Genomic DNA, 27,904 nt, shown 5'->3' with positions numbered 1-27,904 from the left:
CTTTCTGACATTACAACTCATTGAGATAAAAGATGACTCAATGGAGACACGAAAAACTGCATTACCTTGATTTAAAAAAAAAAAGCAAAAGCAAAAACGAACAAGCAAACTTGCAGAAACTGCATTGTAGCACCTACAGACAACTTCTGCTGAGCTTCCTGATGAAATGGTAGCACTTCCTTTGTGGAGCTGCTCATACTTTAACAATATTTGCTCAGGTATCAAGAGCCTCCTAACAGCCACATAAGGTTTTACAAACGAGAAAGCCAATTCTAAAAAGCTGGTCTTAAGCATCCACTAGAACCAACTATAAAACTAGTCTCAGTCTCAAATGTCCTTTAAGGGCCTACATATGCACAATCGCCGTGCTTTCGTCAAGCCAGGACTCTGTCATGATTGGTTCAGAGATTCAAACACGTCATCTTCTGACCCACCTGTATGGAGTCAGACTTCACAGCCTTGTGTGTATGAGTGCTCATTCTAACAAACTATGTGCTGCGTGCATTCCGAAATGGAATTGTGACAGCAATGCTGTATATAAGCCAAATACATACAAGCGATAGCAATAATCCAAGGATCCCATAGCCTGGCATAATAACATTAACAGTCCAAAATTATGTAAAAATCATCTATGCTTTAAATAAATAAGATGAGCAGAGATTTGTGTACTTCCCATGGGCTATGTGCCAGCCTCTTTACTTTCCATGGCCCCTTAAGCATTATTTTTAAATTAGTTTTCCAATGAGCAAGCTGAGACTTTTCCTAATGTACTGGTACAGAGGGTAAGGGCATCAGCATCTGATTGACTTCAGTTACTCAAGTGCTAAGTAATTCTGTATACAATTACTTTCCTTTACCTATACAAAACAAGTACAACTGAACGCACAGGGCACTCTCCGTGAGAAACATGACCATCCTGCACACACACCGTTATTATCAAGTTCCGCCAGTTCTGTCACCAGCTCTTCACATGCCTCATGACCTCCAAGTGCCCAAGATCACATTTCCCCATATTACCGTAACTGAGACACGAGTATGCTGTCATGTTCAAGAGTTCTTTCTACCGTGTCTTTCCTATATCTAAACTGGTAATGTGGGGACAGTGGCATGTGCAGGAGTCCTCTCTTACTCAATGCTAACACATCACTCCATAATATCAGCAGCAGCATTTACTATAAATCCCCATTATTCACTCTCCACCAGGGGCCTCAAGACTGGGCCACAATTCTTACATCCATGCTTGGATAACTTCCCATCACTTTCTCCAGGCATCTGTAATTATTTGCAGCCTGTGTGTGACATTAACCCTAGGTTTTCTTTCCTAACGTAGGGTGTGCATGTATGTTGTATCCTCTGTAGCAAGAGGTAGCTGGACCCCTCACACCTGTCTCTTCTACCTTCTCTTCTCTACATGCTATTTCTTTTTCTATTTTTTGTTCTCAAGAAAAAGGTGTCTGTGTCCATCCCACGGATACTTGCCCAAAGATCTTTATATCACTGCTTTCTTAATGGTTTGGCTCTTTTTGTAGCTGTTGTTTAATAAGTGAGCCTTTCCTTCTCTGTGGTTTAGTGGTTAATTCTCTGTGGCACTTCCACATCTACCTGTGAACAACCTCAAAGTCTTCCTGTTAATGGTAAAATTAAAAAGTAAAGGTTCTCAAGTCTCTTCTTCCCCTGCTGTGTTACCCTGGAGTAGAGACTGTGACTGAGACGCTAGCCAGAGAAAAGGCTATCACTTCAATCATTTGCTTCAGCACTGATGTCTGAACTCTGCTTTAGTGTCTTTCACTATGCTCCCATCCAAAATCTAACACACACAGGAGAAATAGATGATAGGCAGGCAGGCAGGCAGGCAGACAGACAGAGATGGATTTTTAAAATATACTTTTAAAAATTAGAAAAATGAGTTCGTAAATGAGTTTTTAAGTAAAACTTGTAAAACTTTTTAAGTTTTAAAAGTTATTTTTAAGTTTTAAAAGCTATTTATTTTATTTTTGGAAACGATAATATAATTACATCAATTCTGTCTTCCCCTTCCTCCCACAAAGCCACCCCATTTACCTGTCCTTGCTCTTTTTCACGTTCCTGGTCAGATTGCATTAATCTTTAATAATGCTTTTACACTCCTAAGACCCTCTGAGACCATCTAACTCAACACAAAGATCTTGTTTTATTTGCCAACACTAGAGCATAGTACAAACACAATTAAAGTTTATTGAATATCCTAATTTTGTCAAACATAAGCTAATTCAAATCATGAACTTTTAAAAATTTGGTCACTTTATGCTTCTCTTTTTTAATACCAAACTCTTAGTGCTTAAGTTTGAACTCAGTCAAGCCTAGAAGTAGTCACATTACTATATTTAAGAAACCATTTAGTTAAAGTACGCATGGAGAAATGTATAAACAAGTAATCGCATAGGTAGATGTAGGAAGTTTGCATACAAACTTCTGTTTGTCAAAACAGAACAGGTAAAATTGTCATGGAATGTGCGATAGGAAATTTGGAAAACCAAATGAAGAAAACTCCATTGCTCATTTTTGCCACATTTCCTTATCCAGTCACCGATTGGTGGATACCTAGGTGACTTTAAAGGTAATGAAGACTTTGTTTTACAACCACTGCAATAATCTCAGGGATGAATTTAAGTGTTTTCTTTTTTAATTTATAAAAAAATAAATATTCTGACTGAGCCAAGGGGGATTGGCAAGGAAGCATATGGAGAGTAGAAGTTAAGACATTTAGGGGCTGGGCCATCCAGATGACTCATAAAGGTATTTGCCCCCAAGACTGAGTTCAATCCCAGAATCCCACATGGTAGAAGGAGGGAGCTGACACCAGGAGCTTGCCTAAAGCCTCCACAGCTATTTACCAACCACATATATACACACAACCTCCTCCCCATGCACACTAATAATAATGGTAATATTAATAATAGTTGTAATTTTTAAAGTTTTTAAGATACAGAAGGCCAAGCCTAAAAGCAGCTTTCCTTTCAACTCAAACACAGAAGCAATGAAGATAAGCATGTGTTGGCCACAGAATAATTCAAACATCATTTGGCCCATAGCATTGGTGTCTCTTACATGCAAGGGCTTTGAGAAATTATCCATTGATTCAAGTCTTATATATAAAAAGAGAAATCAACATGTGCTGACTACATTGAAGAGATACTGAAGAGATTAAAATGCCTAGGGAGCCTGCTTGTTCTTGTCTTTAAATGTCAGATACTAGCGTGTACCAAGAACAGCTTCGTAGACTCTCTGAATCCCCAAGCTTCAAGTTTCCCTCAGATAAAACTGCCTCACATCACAAATATTTTACACCGTAATTTTACTATAGCATTGAAATCATCTTCTTTGCACAATCATTCTGTAGGGAAAAACCTGTATTCCATTCACGTTTTCATCCATAATGTAGCAATGATGATTTGTGTGAAATACATCTCTGTTTAATTATTTCCTTAATGGCACTATCACATTATTTTTTATGTTTATTAGAGGTTCCAAGTTGATATTTTGCTCTTAAATTTATTCAGAACAATCTAAGCTTAGCTTAAGAAGACTCTTGGGGTCCAACTTGAACTGAATAATTGAGAAAAATTTCAAAACACTAAAATCATGCAAATGTACATTGTATAAAATAGAAAGGAAAATGAATCAAGTTTTTTATTTTCCCTGTGGGAAATAACTTTAATTTTATGAGAAAAGGCTATTGCTGGTTTGCTTCAGGGAAAGGTTTTAACAAGATTTTTCTAAAAAAAAAAAAAAAAAAACAGAGAGAGAGAGAGAGAAAGAGAGAGAGAGAGAGAGAGAGAAATAGAGAGAAAGAGAGAGAGAGAGATTGAGATTTCAAGACAGGAAGTTGGACCATAATCAGTTAGCTGGCAAAGTCAGATTGAGCTCAGTAATCAGCTAGGTCTTTGTTTAAAGCTACTTATGAATAAATTTCCTTTCACATGTCAGGAAGAGTCACAGAGCCTGAGAATCTTTTGGCAGCTGTAGAGCATTTGACACAATCTTCCTTTTCAGTGAGGAATTATCACATGGCATAAACTGCTAAATTCACTTTTTCAAGTAAGAACCTTGTCCACAGAAGCAGGGAGGTGTAATCCCACGAGAAGGAAGATTGTGTCCGCATTGTGATTTTCTTTTTTACTTCTGTATTTAATCCTTCCCTGAACTACTTGGTTAGAGAAGAAATGGATTACGGTGATTTAATTGTAGAACATGCTGTGTCACAGCTGTTGTACACTGGCCTTAACACCGAAAAGGTAGGGGACGGCAAACTTTTTCTCAAAAACTCTACATTGAAGTCTTCTTGGAGGTTGAGGAGATGACTGAGCCATAAGAGTGCTTGTTGCTGTTGCACAAGACCTGGTCTCCATTCTCAACACTAATGGGATCTTATCTTAAACAGAATAAGCACTTTCAAGGGTACAAGCAGCAGTAATGTGCTTGTGGTGGGGTGAGGGGAGCAACTCTGTTCACTTCCTGTAGAAATTAAGCTTGTGTCTTCACTGTGAAGACTGCACAGAAAACTAAAATTGGAACCACCGCATTATCCAGCTGTACCACTCCTAAATATACATACATACATATATATATATATATATATATATATATATATATATATATATATTTCTCAGGATATTCTACATCAAACACATCTTGCACATCTGTGTTTATTACTGTTCTATTCATAATAAGATAAGAAATGGAACCAATCCAAACGCCTACCAACAGATGAAATGATAAAGAAAATATGGTACATATGCACGATGTCATGTTTTTTTATCCATTAAAAATGAAATCATGGGATTTCTAAAGAAAATGGATGAAACTTATATTTATTTTTGAGCCAAAAAAAGGGCTAAGAATCAGAATGGCAAATATCACAGGAATCCTAGAGGTTAATCTTTATTGAAAACGTGGGAGTGTTCTATAAGTGAAAGAGTGTATGACATGAAACTAAGGGAACCTGAGGGCAGAAAAACATCTTAAAGGAAAGGGATAAAAGGATGACAGAGCGTGTGTGACAGGAGAGCAAAGGGGACATTGTAGTGAGAAAAGGGACCAGTGGGGAGGGGAGAGGGAGATGGGGAGGAGGAGTCAGGGAGGAGCAATAGGAAGGGGGAGGAGCAATAGGAAGGGGGAGGAGCAATAGGAAGGGGGAGGAGCAATAGGAAGGGGGAGGAGCAATAGGAAGGGGGAGGAGCAATAGGAAGGGGGAGGAGCAATAGGAAGGGGGGATAACTGAAAACCTCAATGAAGCCCCTTACTTTGTATGCTAATTTAAAACAACTAATTTGGAGGTGGAGAGAGTGTCACCTATTATTTTCTGTGATTTCTTATTCTCTGTCATTCCAGTGCCTATAAAAATAAAATCGCAATCAAATTCTGTGCAAATGGAAACTTTGTTTTCTTTCTCCGTTTATTTGCTTTGTTTTGTTTTATTGTTGTTATTATAGCTGAGGTTGAAATTTCATTGTACTTCTCCCTTTCCCTTTCTTCCAACGCTTCTCATATACCCCTCCTCTCTCCTCCAAATCCATAGCCTCTCTGTTCATTGTTATCGTATGTATAAATACATTTGACCATACAGATGTATTTTTAAATATAACCTGTTGAGTTCAAGAATACAAGAGTACACATGACAAACTGGATGGAGAAAAGCCCATGAGGCCTCAACTCTACACTGGCAACTGATGGAGTCTGAAACCGGGAGATATGGTCCTTCACAGGGAGAAGCACACGCATTGGTTGTCCAGTATCGGATGGTCAACCCTGAAAACGCACATACAAGTAACACTTGCCACTTTTATAGGGTGGTCATTTTACTATTCAACCAACACCCAGGGAACCCTGTGCTGTGACGCTGGGTTGACATCAGTTTGGTGCAAAGAATGACAAGCTGAGTTTCTGTGTCCAGGTGTGAATAAGGGAGATGTTATAGGATTTGACATTAAAAAATGGCTATGCAGATTTTTTTTGTTTTATTCCACTATGTTGGCTTTTTGTACAAGATACATAGAAAACCTGCAAGTTCTAACTCAACCAGGAAAAGGCAGGGGGGTGGAGCATTGAGTGTGAACTTGTTTTCATACAACTCCTACCTCAAAGTATAGAAGTCAGTGCGCTTGCCTTTGTTTTTACTTAAGAAATAAATACAGAATACACATGTACTCTGTCATACATATTTACTTTTTAAGGTTGGTAGGCCACAGGGTTTCAATTCCTCTAACTTCCAGCACTAGCTATGAGAGCAACCTCCTTCCTTCTTCTAGTCCTCAAAGGAGACAAGATATATTAAGAGTAGATTTTTAATCCACTCTTCAGAACTCCTGCTTCTGAAAAAGAGTGTATAGTGGAAAGGAACTAGCAGAAACTGATTTATGTGTTCTTCCAGACTATCCATGAGTAATTATGCAGATTTTAAAGGGTTTTAAATATTATATTTGGTGCTGATATTTTGAACATGCATTAAGCAATATTTCTAATGAAGTCTGTTAACAACTCTCAATAGCTGGTTATATTATTGGATTTTTGAAGGTCTAAGAATTTTTTCTCTTCCATGTGTGTATATGATGCAGATGCATGTATATACATGCATGTTCATGTATGTGAGTTCAGGTACATTTGTGCAGTACACATGTAAAGGTCAGAGGACCTCAAGTGTGAACTGTCATCTTCATCTTGTTTGACACAGTGTCCCTTAGGTGTCCCACAAGCCTCCAAGGATGCACCTCTGTTTGCCTTCCATTTTGCCCTACCTGGGACACCCAGATCTACATGGGTCCTGAGGATTCCAACTGAAGGCCTAACAGCCTTAGGGCAAGTGCATTCTCCACTGAGCCATCCCTCCAGCCAAGGGCAGAGCTTTTAATTAACTGCTTAGAGTTATGAGTCGTTTGTCTCATTCAAGGAGAAAATTCTCTAAATTATGAAAGCGAGAGTAGCAACAAATTTATGGGCTGTAAATCTATGTAATCAAAATTCACTTGAATCCAGAAACTATTGGAACTATAGACAGAGAAATGACAGCATTTTCAAACAGTAGGATTTACTGAACTAGGATTTTATGGGACCAGAAGTTTTTGTGACTGTTATACAATAATAACAATCAACAGTTCACTGTGACCTAATCAATGTACATTTTCCTAGGAAATTGGTGATATATTCAGGATAGACTTTCAACATTAACTTTAGAATGTGATATCACTTTAAAGCTTCTCAAAATTCTTCCATAGTAGTAATATCCCATACTTGTAATAACATGGTGAAGGTATCAAACTATAAAATTATTTTAAACATGTTTTCAGGGGTTTTTTACTTATTTATTACTTACTTACATATTTAAGACAATACCTTACTGTTTGGTCCTGGCTGTCCTGAGCCTGCTTTACAGATCAGGCTGTTCTTAAACTTGGAATGATCCCCTGCTTTTACCTCTGCCTCCCTAGTGCTGGGATTAAAGTGTAGAACACCACCCATCTTTGGGATACTTCTAAGTCATGACCTTTATATGTGAAATGCCATAGACAGTAACCTTTTAAACAGACTACATTCAATAGATTTGTTCTTTAAATTGGCTTCACTGTCAGAAAGAAACAGGTGTGTTTCTGGTGTACATGCATCTAATGCTTTATCATATGACTTGAGTCTAAGAATAACTATCATATGAAAGTAAATGGATATTGATCAGAAGTTTGGATTTACCATTAAAGTTGAAGTGAAAAGACCATGAATTCTAGACTGTAGGTTAAAGTTTTGAATACAGTCCAATGCAAAGGCAGACCTCCAGTGGTGCCACGTACTCTGGGAGAACTCATGTTTTCTGCCCCATCTTTCCCCAGGATCTGTCACTGCGAAGGAGATGAAGAGAGCCCACTCATCACACCCTGTCGCTGCACAGGAACCTTGCGCTTTGTCCACCAGTCCTGTCTCCACCAGTGGATCAAGAGCTCAGACACACGGTGCTGTGAGCTCTGCAAGTATGACTTCATAATGGAAACCAAGCTCAAGCCCCTGCGGAAGGTACAAGCATACTAGGGGTGGGAAGGGAAACTTGCAAACTAAGCTTGCTTTCAAACTTCATGTCCTTCTTTGATAAGACTCTACCAAAAAACACTCATGTTCATGGAGGATGCTTGTCCTGTAAAGGACTCAATAACTAAAATACAGTCCTGTCTTTGCAGGTAAATCACTTTGTTCTGTTTTGCATTGTGTGAGTTCTGGTTTATACACCATCCTCCCAAGATTTCAAAGGTGCACATGTACAAATATGCAAAGAGACATCATATATATATAAATATATATGATACATTTATAATTCAATGTAATTGAACTGATGAGAACCATGAAAAGGGTCTTCTTTTGAGGTCAGTTCCCACAGCTAGATAAAAGGACCTATTAAATAGCATAACTCACCGAACATTTTGAAAGTTGACTATTGCAGAATAAGAGAAGAATCTATTCTATAAGATGTGACCTAGGTTTTGTTTAACTTCTTTTAATGTTTGGCCTGATGTTTTATATATCACTAGAAGGGCTTACAAATAAAAGCCACTCTTTTCTATATTGTTCATCATGTTGCAAATGAAATATAAAATTTATCTTCAAATACTTCACCTGTGTTAATTCTTTTCTAAAACACGATTGTAAGACCAAGTATAAAGTTAACATTTCAGAGTCGCCAACAGACCACTTGTTAAAGACATCTGCAAGGGCAATGTGCTGCAGATAATTCATTCTCCAACCCTGGGGTTTAACATTTAACTTACTCATCCTTTCTCCCTAGCTGTAGCCTTACATCTATATAAACCATATCTATGTATATAGATATATCAATATCCAACGGGAGTGTGAGCACTGCAATTTAAATAATGAATAAGCCCAGAGCTGCTTTTTCATTTGAATGAAATGCAGAGCTAAAGCGAATAGACAGAGCAGTGCATGGAAATAAACATGATGAGCTCCCAAATGAGAAGAGATTAAAGTAAACATGATCGTTCCACAAGGTGCCCAGTGGGAGGCTGACCACATAGCCACCGTAACTCTAAGTTCATTTTGTAAATTAGGAGGGCAGAGAGTAACGTGCCCTATTTTTGGGATACTTTTTTTTAATCTTTAAATGATTGACAGATTTCAAAACTATGTATGTACAAATTACCTTTGGAGAAATGCATTGATTGTTTTTTATTTATCTTTGGGGTAACCTGAATATCAAAAGGTGACTTTCTGGTTCTGAGTCCCAGAGCAATCATTGTAGAAGTGGAACAGGATGGGTGCTCTGCTCCTTGCTTTATATGCTAAGCAGGCACTGTACTGGACGAGCTAAATGATGGGCTTTGACTCTATGAATTTCTCCTCTTGTCCCTCTGGGAATTAATTACAAGTTGTTTCACAGCATCTGCATCCTTCCTTGCCCCCTATCTATTCTCTACCTGCACAAAATTTTTATTTCAACTTAGTCAAACATAATATTTGAATTTGAAAGCGAGGACCTAGAAAACTAACATGTCCAAGTTGTCTCTTTTATATTAAACCTCGCAGCTCGAGCACACACACACCACACTCAGGAGTGTGTAACATATTAAACATGATACTGGGGAAGAACTGAAAACGTATCCTAGCATAACTAGAGTAACCTTATAAATACAACTTAGAGCCTTTCTTGCTATTTCACATCAAAATTTACAACTACTCTGTTTGCAACCAGAAGAAAATATAGCCCCTTATATCCATCATGGTGAACGTGTTGGCGAAACTAAAGAGGAACATATCTATTTATTAATGAGCTAGCATAATTTCCTTACAAACAAAATCATTTCTTTTGACCGTAAGTGTTGACAAAGGACACTATTTAAACATCCTATATATTTGATAGCATTAAATATACAAAGAGTGTTTATATATAACACAGATGAGACTCCACAGCAGGCCACACACGTGTTTTATTTAAGCCATTAAACTTGAAAATTAGCTATCAACATTTAACTATGTGATTATTTCTTGTATAATTTCACACAGTAAAATTGGCTTGGATATTACAGTACCTGAATTGACTGGAACCATATTCCTATGGACAACAAAAGTGGGGCTAGGAAGGGAGTGGGGTGTTACTACTGTAATTTGCTTTCAAGTTTTTGCACTTCTTACCTCCCAACCCCTCTCACACACATTTGGATCTTGAGGTCCAACTCCATTTGCACAACTGTGGCCTGGAAGGAAGGTACAAATATCCAATCCCAGTATAAGGCAGGATTCCTAGACATGAGGAATCAGTATATCTTATCATCCTTCCAGGACAATGAAACCTATGGAAAACTTTTAAAGTCTCATCCCCCTTCCTTTAAAAAGGCATATAGGAGGCAGTGTCGTCAACATCATTTTAGATTGTGGGGTGGTTCAAAACAACATATCAAAGCTTTTAAGCTGTTCTAGATGGTTTGTTCTGATGGCACTGATTTTCATCAACAGTATTCTTTTGGTAGTCTTTAAGTGGTCATAAAGAATGCCAGTTATAACCTCTGGTAATAATACATTCAAAGTACATCCCATTAATTGCTCTCAACTAAGTAATTCCATTACAATTTACCACATTCTAAATACCAAGCGCATGAAACAATTAATTTAGCTAATGATTCTGGATATCTACCATCAGCAGAGGTTGGAGATTGTGGTTAGATGAAGTGACATCTTAAAAGAAAGGGCCAGTCTTTATAGGCGGATGGAGTTTGGGACTCATTCATCTCTACAGTTTCGGTATCATTGATTGTCCTTGCTACATCAAAACCTACAGTTAGCAAAGTCTTCAAGGTAGCCTAGTGCGTGCCAAGGAGAATCTTTGAAGCCAAAATCAAGTTTTCATTGCAGGGAAAGCAGATCTTTATCGTCTCTAAGTAGGTAGCTTAGGAACTTTTAGGACAATCAATAAAAAGTTCCATAAATTTGCTTAGTTATCTCTGTCAGATAGAATAGTCTCAAAGCCCAGGAAAGTCAAAAAAAATCACAAATAAAAACATCACAGTGATGAGTTAGTGAAATATGGAAATGAACACACTGTTGATTAGGAACATAAACTAAACTTGCACCCCAAGGCTCAAAGTCTGGGATTCACAATCTGAATCTACCGAAATAAGAAGCCAGGTGCTAACGTGAGGCGGGTTCACAAAGACACCAAGTACTACTGACAACTTCTGTCCTGCCCTGAAATATTTGTGCATATAAACAACATGACTAAATATAGAGTATAAAATACTCAAGTTCAGGGGTTTAATTATTTTTGTCTCCTTCAACTAATTAATCTTTTAAATAAATACTTGGAGCCCATCTTCAATTGGAAAAAATGAGACACCTTATCAAACCTAATACCCACACTCCAAAGATTCTGTACCCACTGTATGGTGCATGTATGGTCACCTGGTTCATGGGTTCTCTTTAAGAATTATAACATGTTTTTCTCAGTTTGGAGGCACAGACAGCTGAGGCCGAAGGATGAAGTGGGTAATGCTACCCTGAGTGCTGTACCAAGAATGAACAAAGAACTACCTAGTTTTTACTTAAACTCTGATTGAAGTGTTTGAAAAGAAATCTTTGTAAAACAAATTTTTCGAGAATTTTTCTTCTTAAACCTGGACAAAGCACTTTATCTAGTATCCTTTTCCTAGAGACTCAGCTGCATCGTTCTTTACAGAGAATTACTTTCCAACCAGATACTGAATGCAGCAATTCAAAAGATTTATCTTGTCTTCGCTGTGTCTTCTCCAGTCTTTTTAAAGGTGTTTTCCAAGCCGATCAGCTTGCCTTGTGTTCTTCCTCCTTGCTGTTAGCAACTAACACCATTTCTCTATTCCTCCAATAAACTTAGCCAGAACTGCGCATAGCTCTTTTCTGATTTAAACAATAACAGAGCCAAGAGAGCTCTGCAGCTCGGTTTACCAAAGGCTGTCTTCAGTTCTGGTGGCCTTCTGCATTATTTTCTTTAATGGCAAGAGTTTTGGTGTGCATAGACATTAGGACCTCGTTCTGGGGTTCATGGACTTCCTGTTCCCATTCTTCTAAGTTCTCAGTTTTACACAAGGCTCTTGAAATCACAGGATAAGGAAGCCCTCATCAGATGAAGCTGTGTTGCCTGTGGGTTGTTCTCTTGTCAAGCTCAGCTTGTGATCTTTGCTATTCCATTTCTTCACAAACATACAAGGCTGCAGGCCATGAACACCTCTCTCTGTCTGAGTACAAAGCACAGACAGAACTTTCTCTGTACTTGCAATGATCATAATTCGCAATGCCTACGTGTTCGGTTTACTTGCACTTAACTACAGACATCATTATACCAACCTGAAAGGAAACAAAAGGGACTCAGAACACTGTGTTCCAGCTCACACTGTCCTAATGTCAGATATGTTTTTCACAACAGATTATTCACTGTATACTAGTGATGGTGTCAAACACTACTCTCTTTGCCTTCCCGCTATGCCACTTCTAGAAGTGGGGTCCAGCAGCTGACTGTCTTAGATAGGACACAATGAACGGCCTACCAAATACAAACTTTTTTTAATATTTCAATTTGATAGAAGCATTAACTCTCCCATTAAACTAGGTGTTTTTCATTAGTTGTATTGCCTAACCACACAACTACCTCAATAACTTCAATTGATATTTCAGTTGAAATAATATTTCAGTGTGAGTCCATGATACTATCAACTATCTTCTGTCAAGTGAGCATGAAATGGAAAATGCAGGTGTCTTGTGACTTATTCTGTTAGATTCCTGGGATTAGTCATGTGGCTTTTTATCATTGTGTCTTTAAATGGAACACTAGTCATCTAGAATCAGTATTGTAGAATAGTTTGCCTATAATAGAAATATTATTTTCTGGTCAATAAATTCCCTTTTATTTATGAAATTTCCATACACACATAGTCCTCCTTCTAGGAAGATATGACCTCACACTATCAGTAAACCATGTCTTTGTAATCATTCCAACAGGATCCCAATGATGTTCAGGTTATACATTCTTAATATACTAAGAATCTAACATACACCAGGAAGATTTAGTGATAAGCAAGACAAAACATCCCGTCACCATCTGAGTAGTTAGAGAAGGATGGGAAAGGTCAAGAGAATATATGTGCTGCTGAGGAATTTGGAATATGGAGCTGAAAGCAAGCTGGCTCTCACGGCATCATCTTGTAAAGCCATCTTAGTTAAGGGAATAGAAAAGAACAACTATAACCAGGTAACAAAGTGGCTTTCTTTGTCTGTTTTGCTCTGCATACTAATCTAAATGGCGTCTCTGAACAGTTGGGTAACAAAGACTCTAAGGGAAGAGGATTGAGGCTACTAGAACAATTTTATAGAGATTACACAAACTATTTTTAATAAGTAGCCACTAATTAAATAACTATTGAGTAATTATTCAGTCCTTTATCACTGAATATATTTATATATTGATTTAGCTCCGATTCTTCCTTGAAAACTAATATCTGAAGATCACTGCTCGCTTTCTAGGAAAACTGTTACTCTTCCGTTATTATTCTAGATATGAAAATAGTCATTTGACTATTACATTTACTGTTAAGATCATCTGTTCAACAAAGACAAAGGGATTAAAAACAGAGATTTTCTTATACATTGTATATTCTTTTTTTTTACTTTGAATCATAAACTTTGGTTTCAGTGAAGGACTCGGTATCCCACTGATGACACAGTAGTGTAACTCAGAGTGTGTATGGGCATGCACATACACCCAGGTGCGAATAAAGATTTCCCTAAAGCCTAGTTTTAATATTGTTTTAAATTGCCTTCATACTTAAATCTTCCTCTAATTCAGTGGTTCTCAACCTCCCTAATGCTGTGATCTCCTTTTATATGGATCCACACGTTGTGATGACCCCCCCAACCAGAAAATTATTCTTGTTGCTATGGCAGAACTATAATTTTGCTACTGTTATGAATTGTAATGTAAACATCTGTGTTTTCAATGGTCTTTTGTGATCCCTGTGAAAGAGTCATTCCATCCCCTAAAGAAGTCATGACCCACAGGTTGAGAACCGCTACTCTAAAGATTTATCTCAGAGTGGTAGAGATATTTTCCTTAATATGTTATTCTAATATCATGTCTTAACAACAAAATTTTGGCTGATTCTTTAATATGTAAGTCACTGGATATCAGTGTGTTTTTAAAGCAAATATTTTAAATCTAATCAATTTTCTTCTTAGACTAGAGAAAACTTATTTATTTATTTATTTATTTATTTATTTATTTATTTATTTTTGCAATTTGATGGGCCAAACCTGGGGCCTTGTATGTATTAGGCAAGGTGACTTACCATGAAATTACAAATTCCAGCCCTCAGTTCTTCGAGATGGGGTCTTGCTAGGTAGCCTAGGCTAACCTCAAATTTAGGATAACAATCTTAGAAGTATAGTTATGAGCCTCCACAGCCAATCCAAGAACAACACTTTCAATTGATTACCTTAATTGATGAGTCCCAACCCCATTGTGAACCTATCAATATGCTAGTGCAATAATGTTAAAATAAGTGACGCAACTTCATTTCAATAGGAAATTATTTTCTCACAAGCCAACCTCATTACTATTTCTTATTGTTTTGCAAAGGGTATCAACTACTAGTTCCTTATCTCTACCTTTTCGTACAGATATTCCACCTATAGCCTAATCTTTCCAAGCTTGTCACATTACACAAATTTATCCTAAGTTAGTTGCACGAAGCAGCCACAGACAGAGCATAGCCTACCCTTGTGAAAGATATAAAATAGTAGACTTCATTTACTTTTTTCATAATATTGTTAGAATAATAGATTTTAGAAGGTATAGAAATAAAAAGGTATAGAGATAATAAACAATACACTTCTAGGATCCTCCCCCTTCTCACTAGTGGAGAAATAAGGAACCTGCAGGAAGAGGTTACTGGGTTTTTTGTCTACTGGAGGTTCTTATGCATGGAAATATGAAACACAGAACGTAATTACTTGCAGTACAAAGTGCTTCTATTATAAAGGCCTCCTTTAAATGGGAATTATCTTCCATCATTTAATAGAAATAATAAATGAATGGAATGATATCACAGGAAAGATAAATACCTTTATTTTTTGTACTGGATATGTTTTATTTACATTTCAAATGTTATCCCCTTTCCTGTTTTCCCACCTATAAACCCCCTATCCCATCCATCTCCCCCTTCCTCTATGAGGGTGCCCCCCAAAACAACCCACGTGTTCCCACATCCCTGCCCTGACATTCCCTTACTCAGGTGCTCCAGCCTTGACAGAACCAAGGACTTCTCCTCCTATTGGTGCCCAACAAGGGCCCCAATGGGGACCCCGTTCTCAGTTCAATGGTTGGCTGCTAGCATTCGCCTCTGTATTTGTCATGCTCTGGCAGAGACTCTCAGGAAAGAACTATATCAGATTCCTGTCAGCATGCACTTCTTGGCATCATCAATATTATCTGGGTTTGGTGGCTGTATATATATATATATATATATATATATATATATATATATATATATATATATATATATATATATATATATATATATATATATGGGCTGGATCCCCATGTGGGGCAGGCTCTGAATGCTCATCCCTTCAGTATCTGCTCCAAACATTGTCTCCATATATCCTCCTATGAATATTTTTGTTCCCTCTTTTAAGAAGGACTGAAGCACCAACATTTTGGTCTTCCTTTTTGAGATTCATGTGGTATGTGGATTGTATCTTAGGTAATCCAAGCTTTGGGGCTCATATCCACTTATCAGTGAGTGCATACCGTGTGTGTGTTTGTGTGTGTGTGTCTGTGTGTGTGTGTGTGTTTTGTAATTGAGTTACCTCACTCAGAATGATATTTTCTAGTTTCATCCATTTGCCTATGAATTTCATGAAGTCATTGTTTCTAATAGCTAAGTAGTACTCCATTGTGTAAATGTACCACATTTTCTGTATCCATTCCTCTGTCGAAGCTTCTGGCTATTATAAATAAGGCTGCAATGAACATAGTGGAGTATGTGTTCTTGTTATCTGGTATAGCTGTGTCCTCAGGTAAAACTATGTCCAATTTTCTGAGGAACCTTCAGACTGCTTGCTGGAGTGGTTAGAGCAACTTGCAATCCCACCAACAATGGAGGAGTGTTCCTCTTTCTCCACATCCTTGCCAGCATTTGTTGTCACCTGAGTATTTATCTAGCCATTCTGATTGGTGTGAGGTGGAATCTCAGGGTTGCTTTGATTTGCATTTCCCTGATGACTAAGGATGTTGAACATTTCTTTAGGTGCTTCTCAGCCGCTTGATATTCCTCAGTTGAGAATTCTTTGTTTAGCTCTGTACTTCCATTGTTAATAGGGTTATTTGATTCTCTGGAGTCTAACTCCATGAGTTCTTTGTATATATTGGATATTAACCCTCTTTCAGACGTAGGATTGGTAAAGATCTTTTCCCAATTTGTCTGTTGCTGTTTTTTTCCTAATGACAGTGTCCTTTACCTTACAGAAGCTTTACACCTTTATGAGCTCCCATTTGTCAATTCTTGATCTTAGAGTGTGAAATTTTCCCCAGTACCCATGTGTTTAAGGCTCTTCCCCACTTTTTTCTTCTATTAGTTTGAGGGTACCTGTAGTCTGTATGACATCTGCCCAGGATCTTCTGGCTTTTATAGTCTCTGGAGAGAAGTCTGGTGTGATTCTGATAATTCTGCCTTTATATGTTACTTGACCTTTTTCCCTTACTGCTTTTAATACTCTTTCTTTGTTTTATGCACTTGGTGTTTTGACTATTATGTGACAGGAGGAATTTCTTTTCTGGTTCAATCTATTTGGAGTTCTGTAGACTTCTTGGATGTTTATGGACATCTCTTTCTTTAGGGTAGGGAAATTTTCTTCTATAATTTTGTTGAAGAAATTTACTGGTCCTTTAAGTTGGGAATCTTTGCTCTCTCTATACCTATTATCCTTAGGTTTGATCTTCTCATTGTGTCCTGGATTTCCTGGATGTTATGGTTGGAGCTTTTCGTGTTTAACATTTTCTTTGATGGTTGTCTCAGTGTTTTCTATAATATCTTCTGCCCCTGAGAGTCTCTCTTCTATCTCTTATATTCTGTTGGTGATGCTTGCCTCTATGACTACTGATCTCTTTCCTAGGTTTTCTATCTCCAGTGTTGTCTCCCTTTGCGATTTCTTTGTTGTTTCTATTTCCATTTTTAGATCCTGGATTTTTTTTTTCAATTCCTCCACCTGTTTGGTTGTATTTTCCTATAATTCTTTAAGGGTATTTTGTGTTTCATTTTTAAGGGATTCTACTTGTTTACTTGTGTTGTCCTGTATTTCTTTAAGGGAGTTATTTTGTCCTTCTTAAAGTCTTCTATCATCATTATGAGATGTGATTTTAAATCCAAATCTTGCTTTTCTGGTGTGTTGGGATATCCAGCATTTGCTTTGGTGAGAGAACTGGACTCTGATGATGCCAAGTAATCCTGATTTCTGTTGCTTAGGTTCCTGTGCTTGCCTCTTGCCATCTGGTTTTCTCTGGTGTTAGCTTGTCTTGCTGTCTCTTACAGTAGCTTGCCCCTCCTGTAAGCTGGTGTGTCAGCACTCCTGGAGACCGGCCCTCTCCCAGCAGCATCTGTGTATAGAGAGCTGTGGGACCAGGTCAGCTCTAGGTGCAGGCAGAAACCTCAAGGTTTCTGTCCCAGACTGCTCCTAGATTCTTGTGTCCTGAGGGCTCCAGATGGGTCCCTTGGAGTAGAGGTGGTGGTCTTATGTCTGCTGTCAGGTGTATTAGTGCTCCTGGTGATTGACTTTCAGCTCTGGGCACAGGCAGAGATCATAATGATTCTGTCCCTGAATGCTCCTAGGTTCCTCTGTCCAGAGGGCTCTAGGAGAGGTTCCTCTTGGGCCAGGAATGTGAGCAGAAGTGGTGGTCTCCTCTGAGCTCTCAGAATTGTCTGCATTTCTGAGAGTCCAGCTCTCTCCCGCTGATAAATACCTTTAAATATAGGAATAACACTAATTAAGAAGAAATAGTCCAAACCATAACAAAAGCCAGGCCTGCAACAGCAGCTATTCAAATGGTTGAAGCAAGAATACCAAAGTTCAAGACCTGCTTCGACAACTTAGTAAACACGGCCTCAAATTAGACAGCAAAGCATGAGTTGGGCATACAAGCTCCGAGGCAGAAGACTTGCCTAGTATGTGCAAAACAAGGACCTATGTTCAGTTCCTAATAAAGTCACAAGGAAAAAAAAGTAAAGGACTGAGTACTGGTCCAGGATTCAGAGTACCATCTGCTTATTCTGCTTCTTATACTTAAGCCACTTGAGATACTGTACCTCAGTTTCTTCTTGTGTGAAAGGAAGAAATAAAATAAGTCTATCTTTAAAGTTTCTTTCATGTTAAAATTTACGCTATGAAATGTGATGAATCCACTTACCTGAAAAGAAAATAAAAGGAATTTATCCTACATCTTCAGAAGAAGAAAGAATAGCTATACGTGGAGTCAGTTCACAGTACATCAAATTGTATAAAGCAAAATGCTGAGGAAGCGAGACTGTGATATATAATCCACAGCGGGCACACTAGCTCAATATTTTTTGTTCATTTTTGAAACTGTGTTTTAATCATAACATTTCTTTTTTCTCTTTTCCCCTTCTCCACCCTCCCATATACCCTCCTCTCCTTCAAATCTGTAGGCTCTTGTTTCATTAATTTACTGTGTTTGTATGTGTTTGTGTTTGTGTGTGTGTACATATATATTCCTAAATATAGGTCAGTGCATATAATGTTACTTATATATGTACATTTTCAGGGCTGCCCATTTGGCCCTGGACAACCAGTTGGTATGCTTCTCCCTAAGGAGGACTGTTTTTCTAGCTCTCGACTTTACTCAGTTCCTTGTAATTCTTTGCATAGGTCTGAGGCCCCATGGACTTTTCCCTTTCAGAGTCATCTTTGTTCAGCTCCTGTTTGGGTGGTCATGTTGGTAAGAATTTACATGTCTAGCTTTTGATTTTACTAGGAGACATAATCTCACAGCAGATTCCCCAGTCCTCTTGCTCTTAGAATCTTTCTACCCCTTCTTCTATAATATTTACTAAGCCTTGAGTACAGGAGCATTTTGTAGATGTATCCATTGAGACCAGACTTCACAAATTTGCCTTTTGATTGGTTGTAGTTAATCTTTAATGTTTCTAGGATACTTTGCAGGATAAATCATGATGAGAAAAGCAAAAACCTTCTCAGCTTTTAAAAAAGAAAGATGGAAAGATGGAACTAGAAGAATTGAAGATAGGAAAGGGATTGTGGGAAGGAGGGAAGAAATTTTAAAAAGAATGAAAGAGAAAATACAGAGAAGAGAGAATGCATCTGTGAGCAGCTAGCAGCAAGTCTCCTAGAGAAAATCAGCTCTGAGTTCAGATTCCACTCCTTTTATGCTAAACTGTATCCTGACATTTAAGGCTAAGATGGAGATAACTCAAGTGCTTCTTGACAGCTGTTGTGTAACCCAGAATCATTTACAAAGGGTCCCCCAACTCTCAATAATGAGACTGGATGGACTGGAAGCCATTTTCTAGTTGGCACTGAGAAGTTAACCTGAGAAGGTTTAAGGTCTTCGCAGGCTAGTTGTAGAAGAGAAAGAAAGGGGTGGAAGAGAAAGGGGAGGAGGAAGGAAGGAAGGAAGGAAGGAAGGAAGGAAGGAAGGAAGGAAGGAAGGATGGGCAGAGAGAGAGACAGAGAGAAACAGAGAATGAGACAGAGACAGAATGAGACAGAGACAGAGAGAGAGAGAGAAGAGGGCTAGAGTTTGTATAAATATAGGATTACTTCAATATGAAGTTGTAGCTGAAAAAAATGGTTTTTTCATAAGCAGTTTTGCAGTTAAGTTTTGAATTTGGGTCTTCCTCATAGGACAAATGGATTGAAAGACTGAAGACCGTGTATTAGGCTGTTCTCTTACCTAAGATGACACTGGCTACCATTGTTGTCTAAAAGAACACAGTAAGATGTCCTTGGAATGCCCAGTTAAGATCCCATAGTTCAGCTTCGTCAAGCCCAAGCATTTACTGAGTTCACAGAATTTGCATTCTGCTATGATGGGAATAGGGGGAAGAAGTGTTTAATTGGGTTGGTTGGCCTCCACACTCTGTGATTTGATTAGTTGTGGTTTTCTATAGGTGTCACCATCTGTTGCAAAGAAGAGTTTCTTTGCTAAGAGGTGAAGACTACACTTACCTTTGCATATAAGGACAAATGTCATGACCTATACCCATATTTTCTCATCAACATGACTGCCATTTCATCCTGAAAGTCATTTTCAACCCTCCACAAAGAATTAATGAATGGTTTCAATAGGCTAACTAGTCTTCCTCAGGGTAGAGCACATCAATTGGTTATGTATTACTAGATAGTCAGCCCTGAAAACATGCACACAAGTAACATTATACAGGCTGGTAGGCTATATTTAGGAAGATATATGTGTGAACATATACAAATATGCATGTAATAACGAAGCAAAAGAGGGCATGACTTTAAAATAGCAAGGAAGGTTATATGGGAAGGTTTGGAGAGAGGAAAAGGAAGGGAGAAATTGTGATTATATTATAACCTCAAAATCAAAACCAAAAAATTAGTAAGAGTAAGTTAGTTGTAATACCTTGAACTAAATCAGGTAATGATAGAAGAGATAATTCTAGTACCTACAGGAGGGTCTATATAATTCCAGCGGTAAATTTTAACAGGAGAGAGATTTATAGAATAATTTGGGTGAGGAAGCCTTCAATATCACAACTGTCTCTGTGTCACAAGAATCAGTTTAATGAAAAAAGATAAGAAATTTGCTGACTTAGTATGATGACCTCGGGCCAGGAAGATGCAAAAAAAAAAAAAAAACAAACAAAAAACAAAAAAACAAAAACAAAACAGACAGCTCTTCAGAATTTGACTGAGAAAAAAAAATTTTCCATGTTTTTGGAAAACAGGTGAATCTCCCGGACAATTTCTATTAACAGGCAGGCTATAAATGAATAAAGCGACCTTGTTTCATGATGATGAACAGACAGTACAGAGCTGGAGTTTAATAAGAACATGTTGAACTGTGACATTCGGCAGTCAATATGTAACAAGTCAGAGTATAATGGCTGCTCAGTACTAAGTGATTGTCACAGCCAACACTTCTTCAAATCAAGCCCCAATTCTTACCTTGAATAAGCACTAAATTTCATCACCAGGAGTGAATCAGAGGTTGCCTATTACACATGTACCAAATAATATGCCTACTTTTCTACTTGGCACAGAGTTACTGAGTCATCATTACCTCTATGAATCCACCATCACTTTTTTTTTTTTTTGCATTTTTTCCATCTTTATTAACTTGAGTATTTCTTATTTACATTTCGATTGTTATTCCCCTTACCGGTTTCCAGGCCAACATCCCCCTAGCCCCTCCCCCTCCCCTTCTGAATGGGTGTTCCCCTCCCCATCCTCCCCCCATTACTGCCCTCCCCTCAACAATACATATACAGCCACCAAACTAGACAAGATGGATGAAGCAAAGAAGTGCAGGCCGACAGGAACTGGATGTAGATCTCTCCTGAGAGACACAGCCAGAATACAGTAAATACAGAGGCGAATGCCAGCAGCAAACCACTGAACTGAGGATAGGACCCCCGTTGAAGGAATCTTAGAAAGGACTGGAAGAGCTTGAAGGGGCTCGAGACCCCATATGAACAACAATGCCAAGCAACCAGAGCTTCCAAGGACTAAGCCACTACCTAAAGACTATACATGGACTGACCCTGGACTCTGACCTCATAGGTAGCAATGAATAGCCTAGTAAGAGCACCAGTGGAAGGGGAAGCCCTGGGTCCTGCCAAGACTGAACCCCCACCATCACTTCTAAAGAGACTTCCATCACACAATTAATCCATTGACTCCCTTTGTGTGGTCCTAAGTTTGGCGTAATTCAGTGCCAGCAACAGAGGAACAAGCCAATGAGTGACATTACCCTTTAGAAGAAACTGAGGACTCATCAATCGGATACCGGACCTATGACCCAGAAGAAAGAAAATCTGTGCTGTACTTTGAACAGTCTTTTTTCTGTTCCTCACCTTCCTGGTCATTGGCACATTGGCAATGATGTCTTCGCCTGCACGCCTTGGAGCTCTTGCTGTCTGTAGACGGATGTTGCCTTAACTTCCATAAGCTTGCCCAAGTGCTTCAACTTCGTCACTACAGATTCAGTTCTCTTAATATGTGTCCCTCTGGTCCTTTCCACAGTCTCAAAACCAAGAACTAAGAAAACAAAGGTCAGCCCAGCCACGCAGGATACCTCGTTCACCCGGGACCATGTCCGACAATATCAGGTGAACCACAGTTGAAAACCATGTTAGAAACAAAATCCATATAGCACTTGAGGACCAAGAGGGGCATAGCTCTGACATACCTTTTAAAAGAAATTCTGTTTTATGAAAGGAAAATCTAAGCTCTGATTCGAAATTGCTTCATGGTGCTTTTTTTTTTTTAAACAGAGAATCAGAACTGTGGACTTTGAAGAGTGTCACAAAGAGGTGAAGGGAAGGAAGCAGATGCTTTAGTAGCATGGCTTTACAAGAACACTTTTCATCTAATGCTCCACCCTTCACAGATAAAGCTCTCCCTGGCCCCGCCAGAGTAATTGGACTGGATGCTATCAAGCTTTTCTCCTATGTGACTAACAACCAGCGTTGGTGCCTAATCTCTCCTGATGCTCATTATTTACGAATTTGCAATAGGCGCAAGTGATATTCCCTGGGGAGAAGCTTTGAAAGGGAGGCCACTGGGAAAATCAACAGAATCCAGCAAGATGTATTTTTCTCAGCACAACCAACATTCAGAGAAAGTGCAGAAAGCCCTGGGTTCCTGTAGATGTGTAGTGATGTAGAGAAAGGGTTAGACTGGGATAAACACAATTCCCTCCCATTCTCCTCCCTGCCTTGGTTGCTGAGAGTCTCTTATCTCCTCTAACAAGGCTCATAATAGAAACTGAGAACTAATATTTCATAGGTCAGGTAATACTGCCTTGCTGCGGACTTAGTTTTCTCTTAACCTAATCTGGTAGATCGGTTGCCATCTTGACATAACAGAAGTCCTGCATCGCCATGGATTTCTTGATGCGACCATCCCATGTTGTCAAGGCAACCAACTTGGCCAGGGTTTTTTTTTCTCCTCTAGAAAACAATTTCCAACCTTACAAACCCTACATCACAATTATCCCTTATAAAACTTGGGGTCAGATATGTCCCCTCTACATACAAAGCTGTTATTTTTTTTATGAGATAGTATGTCATTACAGTGAGAGAATTTGACCTGAGGAAAAAAATGTATATTAAAACATTGAAGTTAAAATAATCGTGGGGCATTTTTATCTTGTCGCTTTATTTCTAGGAGATGTGAGGCTGTTTACTACTTGCGATTACATTTTTCTCTTGAAAATTTGAAACTGCTGAATCTATGCTGGCAGATTTTGTCTAAATCTCTATGTAAATTGACTGTAATCAACAGCTTGCTCTGGGTTTGTGAAATTAAACCGCTGGAAAGACAAAAGTATTTTCCTGGGATTAGAGTCCCGCACCTGTTGCATATTTACCATCCCCAACCCCTTTTAAGAGTCAAGACCCATTGTGAGCTCAGGTTCCTTGTAAACTTTGCAACTCCCTGAGAATCAACTCACACTTGAACTCAAGGTGAAAGCAATAGTTTCCCCTGAGAACTCAGTTGTTTTAAATGAAATCCCAAAGGAAGGAGAGGAAGAGGTGCCTGACACTTTTTGTTATCAAGAAGAATTGTGGGTTTGGTTAAGAGTCTAATGATCCTATTTTGGGTCTAGTGGTGGCACTCAGCAGGCAGAGGCAGGCAGATCTCTGAGTTCAAGGCCAGGCTCCTCTATAGTTTGAGTTCCGGGACAGTCAGGGCTACAAAGAGAAGAAAATAAAAAGATTCTAACTTGGTTCTACAGACCTAACTACTACTTTTAGGCCTAAATCTCCACAATGCACTTCACAGACCACATTTTGCTTAACTGTAATCGCATTTAGTGGTTCTTCATTCTTAGTCAACCAGGACCATTGAATTTCCCGTTAGGTTTTCAAATATTTATAAGGCTTCCTTCCCATTATATTTTTGCTTAGAAGCTGGTTTTATAAATGGTAGTCATGATGATTTTTATAATTCCCAGAAGTTTTAAAACAGAAACATGGCTTTAAATGAAGTTTCGGTATGAGACTTAGTGGGTCACAACACTTTCATGTCGCATGTGTCAGCTCCTTCAGATACCACTATTTTACAAGGAACCAAATGACTTTTTATTCCTTAAAAATGAAGACAAAGATTCACCTCTGCCAGGGAGGATTTGACATTATTCTTTCCATTATTGGGTATAGACTGATGAATCTTGAACTGTCAGTCAGGATTTTGATATTTTATAAATATCTTATTAGTTAATATGAGACAATGATATGCAATGTATTTAGATCACATCCACACTCCCCCATCCCGACTCCTCCTGGACCCACTCTTTCCTCTGCCAACTCCATGTCCTCCTTTTTATTTTTAGAGAAATATTCCATTGCATCTGTATTCTCCTGGGTGTAGGAACATCTATAGTCTGAGGTCAGTTTACCAGGGGCCACACCCTTAAAGAAAATTCACTTTATTCTCCAGAAACTATCAACTGTGCATAGCTCCTCAGTTAATAATGGGCACTTATGAACCCTTTCTCCCAATGTGTTAGAATGTTGACTGACTTGAGCCAGTAAGACTTAACACATGGGGCTGAGGAGATGACTTAGTGGTTAGGAGTGGCTGTTCTTCCAGAGGTCCTGAGTTCAATTCTCAGCAACATGGTGGTGGCTCATAACCATCTACTATGGGATCCGATGCCATCTTTTGGCATATACCATTTATGCACACAGAACACTCATTCATAAATTAAAACAGTTTTTTAAAAAAAAAGTACCATGTTTTAGAGCTGCCCTTTCCAGCCCTCTCAAGTTGTAGCCTTCCAAAGGTATCAGTGCTCAGGCACAGTGCACTATGACTTTAAGACTGTTGGATTACTTACTTTTCTTATTGCTGTGATACCAGATATCCTGGCAGGATAATTTAAAAAAGAATGGGCTTGATTGGGTGGGTGGTTCAGACCAGTAGGAAATTTATGGTGGCAGGAGACTGAGGCATCTAGTCACATGGTATACACAATCAGGACAGAGAGTGCTAGGTACTGGTCCTCACATAACCTTGACTTTTTTTATCAAGTCAAGAATCCAAGTGCAGAGAATATTGCTGACTTCCTTTATGATGGGTCTTCCCCTCTTCAATTAACATATCAAGATACTCTGTCACAGTCATGTCCAATGTCCAGGTCCTATCTCCTACGTATCTCCAGATCCCAACAAGTTAGCAGTCAGCACTAACCAGCACATTTGGGTATCCATATTCAAAAAAAAAAAATGACTGGTTAATAAGGTTGTGAAAACAGCAAAATAAAGTCATAAGGCAGCCATGAGGAAGATGTGAACCTGGGTCCTCTATTAGTTCTGTGGGGAAGAGTGGTCAAAGCAAAGAGGAATACAGAGCCAATTAAATGATTTGTAAGCCTTCTTGCGTGTTACATTTAGGTTTGGAGACATTTCTATAAATGACTGACTAAATACACAGACTATCATGTCACTGAAGTCCTAAGGGAAAGCTCTCCCTAGGAAATCATTAAGTAGATTGAGCAGAGGGGGGCAGACCACTCACACTAACAACTGTAAACTAAGAAGATTATGTTAATGTCCACAATCATTAGCCAAAAGCGCCTCAGGATTGCTAACTAATGCCTGAACTGTGCTTTGTTTTATACATAGTCTAATTTAATCCTCCCAAGAACCACAAATTAGATGTGCTTTTAAAATATATTTTTAAATTATGCATAGGTGTGTGCTCATATGTTCAGATGCCCACAGAGGTCAGAAGGTGGCACTGGATCCCAGAGCTGAAGCTATAGACAGTTGTGATTCAACCAATGAGGGTAATGGGCACCCAACTCGGGGTCCTTTGAAAGAGCACCAAACCTCCTTACGACTGAATCACCTTGGCAGTCCCCAAACAGATCTGACGATAGCATCACAGAGTAGAAAGCTAATATGGAAAGGAGTTAAAGAATTGTGTAAGTTCTTCCCAGTGTCCCATACAGCAGAACTGGAGTCAAGCAGAAGTCATTGCTGTGTCTAATGTTTCAAGTTGTAACATTACAACTATAACTATACAAAGTACAGAGAATGAGAGACCTTGGAGTACTTAGTCCTAAGTGAGATGTCATTATCAAACCCTTCCCTTTGGGCTCAGGAATCTATATAGAAGTGGCAGAAAGACAACCAGAGGGGGTAGATGACACTTAGGAAGTAGTTTCTTCAAACACAACAAGTCTGATGCCCTTATGAACTCACAGAGCCTCTAGTAACACAAGTTCAAGCCAGACATGGTCGTAGCACCAAAAGGGGAAGTAGACATGGAGTGGACATGACAAAAAAAATATTTACAGTTAATAGACACTGGCATAGGAGAGTTTTCACCAATGGAGTTTCACAGAGTATATCAACCACATTTGAGGGTAGGCCCCATACTCAGGAGTAGTTGGCCAATACAACGTGAACTCTGTAGATTCTATTTGTTTGTTTGGGCATCGCATGTCTTACTGGTTCGGGGTTTGTTTTTATTTTTTATTTGTTTTTTTGCTTGTTTTGAGGGGAATGATTGTTTGTTTTAGTTTTAATTTTTTTGAGAAAGTATGAAGTTGTTAGATAGGGAGGTGAGGCATAAGAAGTTGTTGGGAGGAGTTGGTGGGAGAAAACATGATCAAAATATATGTTTAACAGAAGAATGAGGAGAGGACATATTTGTCTAGATGGGTTAGAAAATGTGTTCCTCAGAAATAGCAGTTGAAACACTGTATATGCATAGTGAGAATGGGGCTGCCATGGGATACAGAGATGAAGACATTCGAGGCAATAGTACATTAAAGACACAAAATGAACAATTTAGAAATTGGAAGCAGTTGTCATTAGCAGAGAAAAGGATGGCCACAGACAAGTGGTCCTATTTCTAAAGTGCAGGTAAGAAAAAGATGGACATCATAGGAAAGTTGTAATATTTGACTAATAATTTGACCAAGTTTAATAATGTAAATGTTATTACTAACTGTGGGTAAGCTTACAAAGAAAGAAGATGGGGCTTGGAGAGATGGCTCAGTGATTAAGAGCACTGGCTGCTTTCAAAGAGGACTCAAGTTCATGTCTTAGCACCCGTACGACAGCTTACAACCATCTGTTACCTCCAGATTCAGGAACTTCGATGCCCTTCTTATCATAGCAGACACTAGGCACTTGAATGGTACACAGACACACATGCAAGCAAGATATGCAACACATAAAGTTGAAAAGAACAAAAGAAACAAGCAAAGAAAAACCATTGTCAGATTATATACTAATGACGATGAAAACTCTCAACTCTATCAAGAAAAATATAGGAAGACAAAGAGAGGCGTTAAGTATAAAATTAATACGATTTTCTTTTCAAACTTCACACCAACATGTGGAGAATGCATTCATTATCCAGTAAGTGATCCAGGTCCAGTATGGGAGCTAGGAATCAAGGTGAACTGCAGTAGTAGCTGCAGGAAATGAGAAGACAGAACCTCACTGAACTGCCCTGAGGACTGAAGAGGCTGCAGTAGAATTGGCTCGCCAGAGATCTGCCTCTCATTACTTGAGTGATGAGAGGCAGATTTCAATTAAGGAGAGAAGCCTCATGCAGATGAGCAAGTCAGAGTGAGTAACTGAAAAGCCAGCAATGGCCCATGACTTTGAGC

At 38.7% G+C, this 27,904-nt stretch overlaps 1 protein-coding gene across 11 annotated transcripts in view; it reads left to right on the top strand.

The window, feature by feature from the left end:
- Nucleotides 1–27,904, top strand: part of Marchf1 (membrane associated ring-CH-type finger 1) — an 858,714-nt gene that overhangs the window by 792,395 nt on the left and 38,415 nt on the right. For all 11 annotated transcript variants that reach the window (XM_017600176.3, XM_039094632.2, XM_039094634.2 and 8 more), the window contains one exon: nt 7,857–8,037. In XM_017600176.3, coding sequence (XP_017455665.2) covers nt 7,857–8,037 — 181 coding nt within the window. The remainder of the gene's footprint in view (nt 1–7,856; nt 8,038–27,904) is intronic.

Source organism: Rattus norvegicus, chromosome 16 (genome assembly GCF_036323735.1).
Source record: "Rattus norvegicus strain BN/NHsdMcwi chromosome 16, GRCr8, whole genome shotgun sequence".
NCBI lineage: Eukaryota > Metazoa > Chordata > Mammalia > Rodentia > Muridae > Rattus > Rattus norvegicus.
Note: the sequence above shows the minus strand (reverse complement) of the source record. Positions and strands in the feature narration are given on the sequence as shown.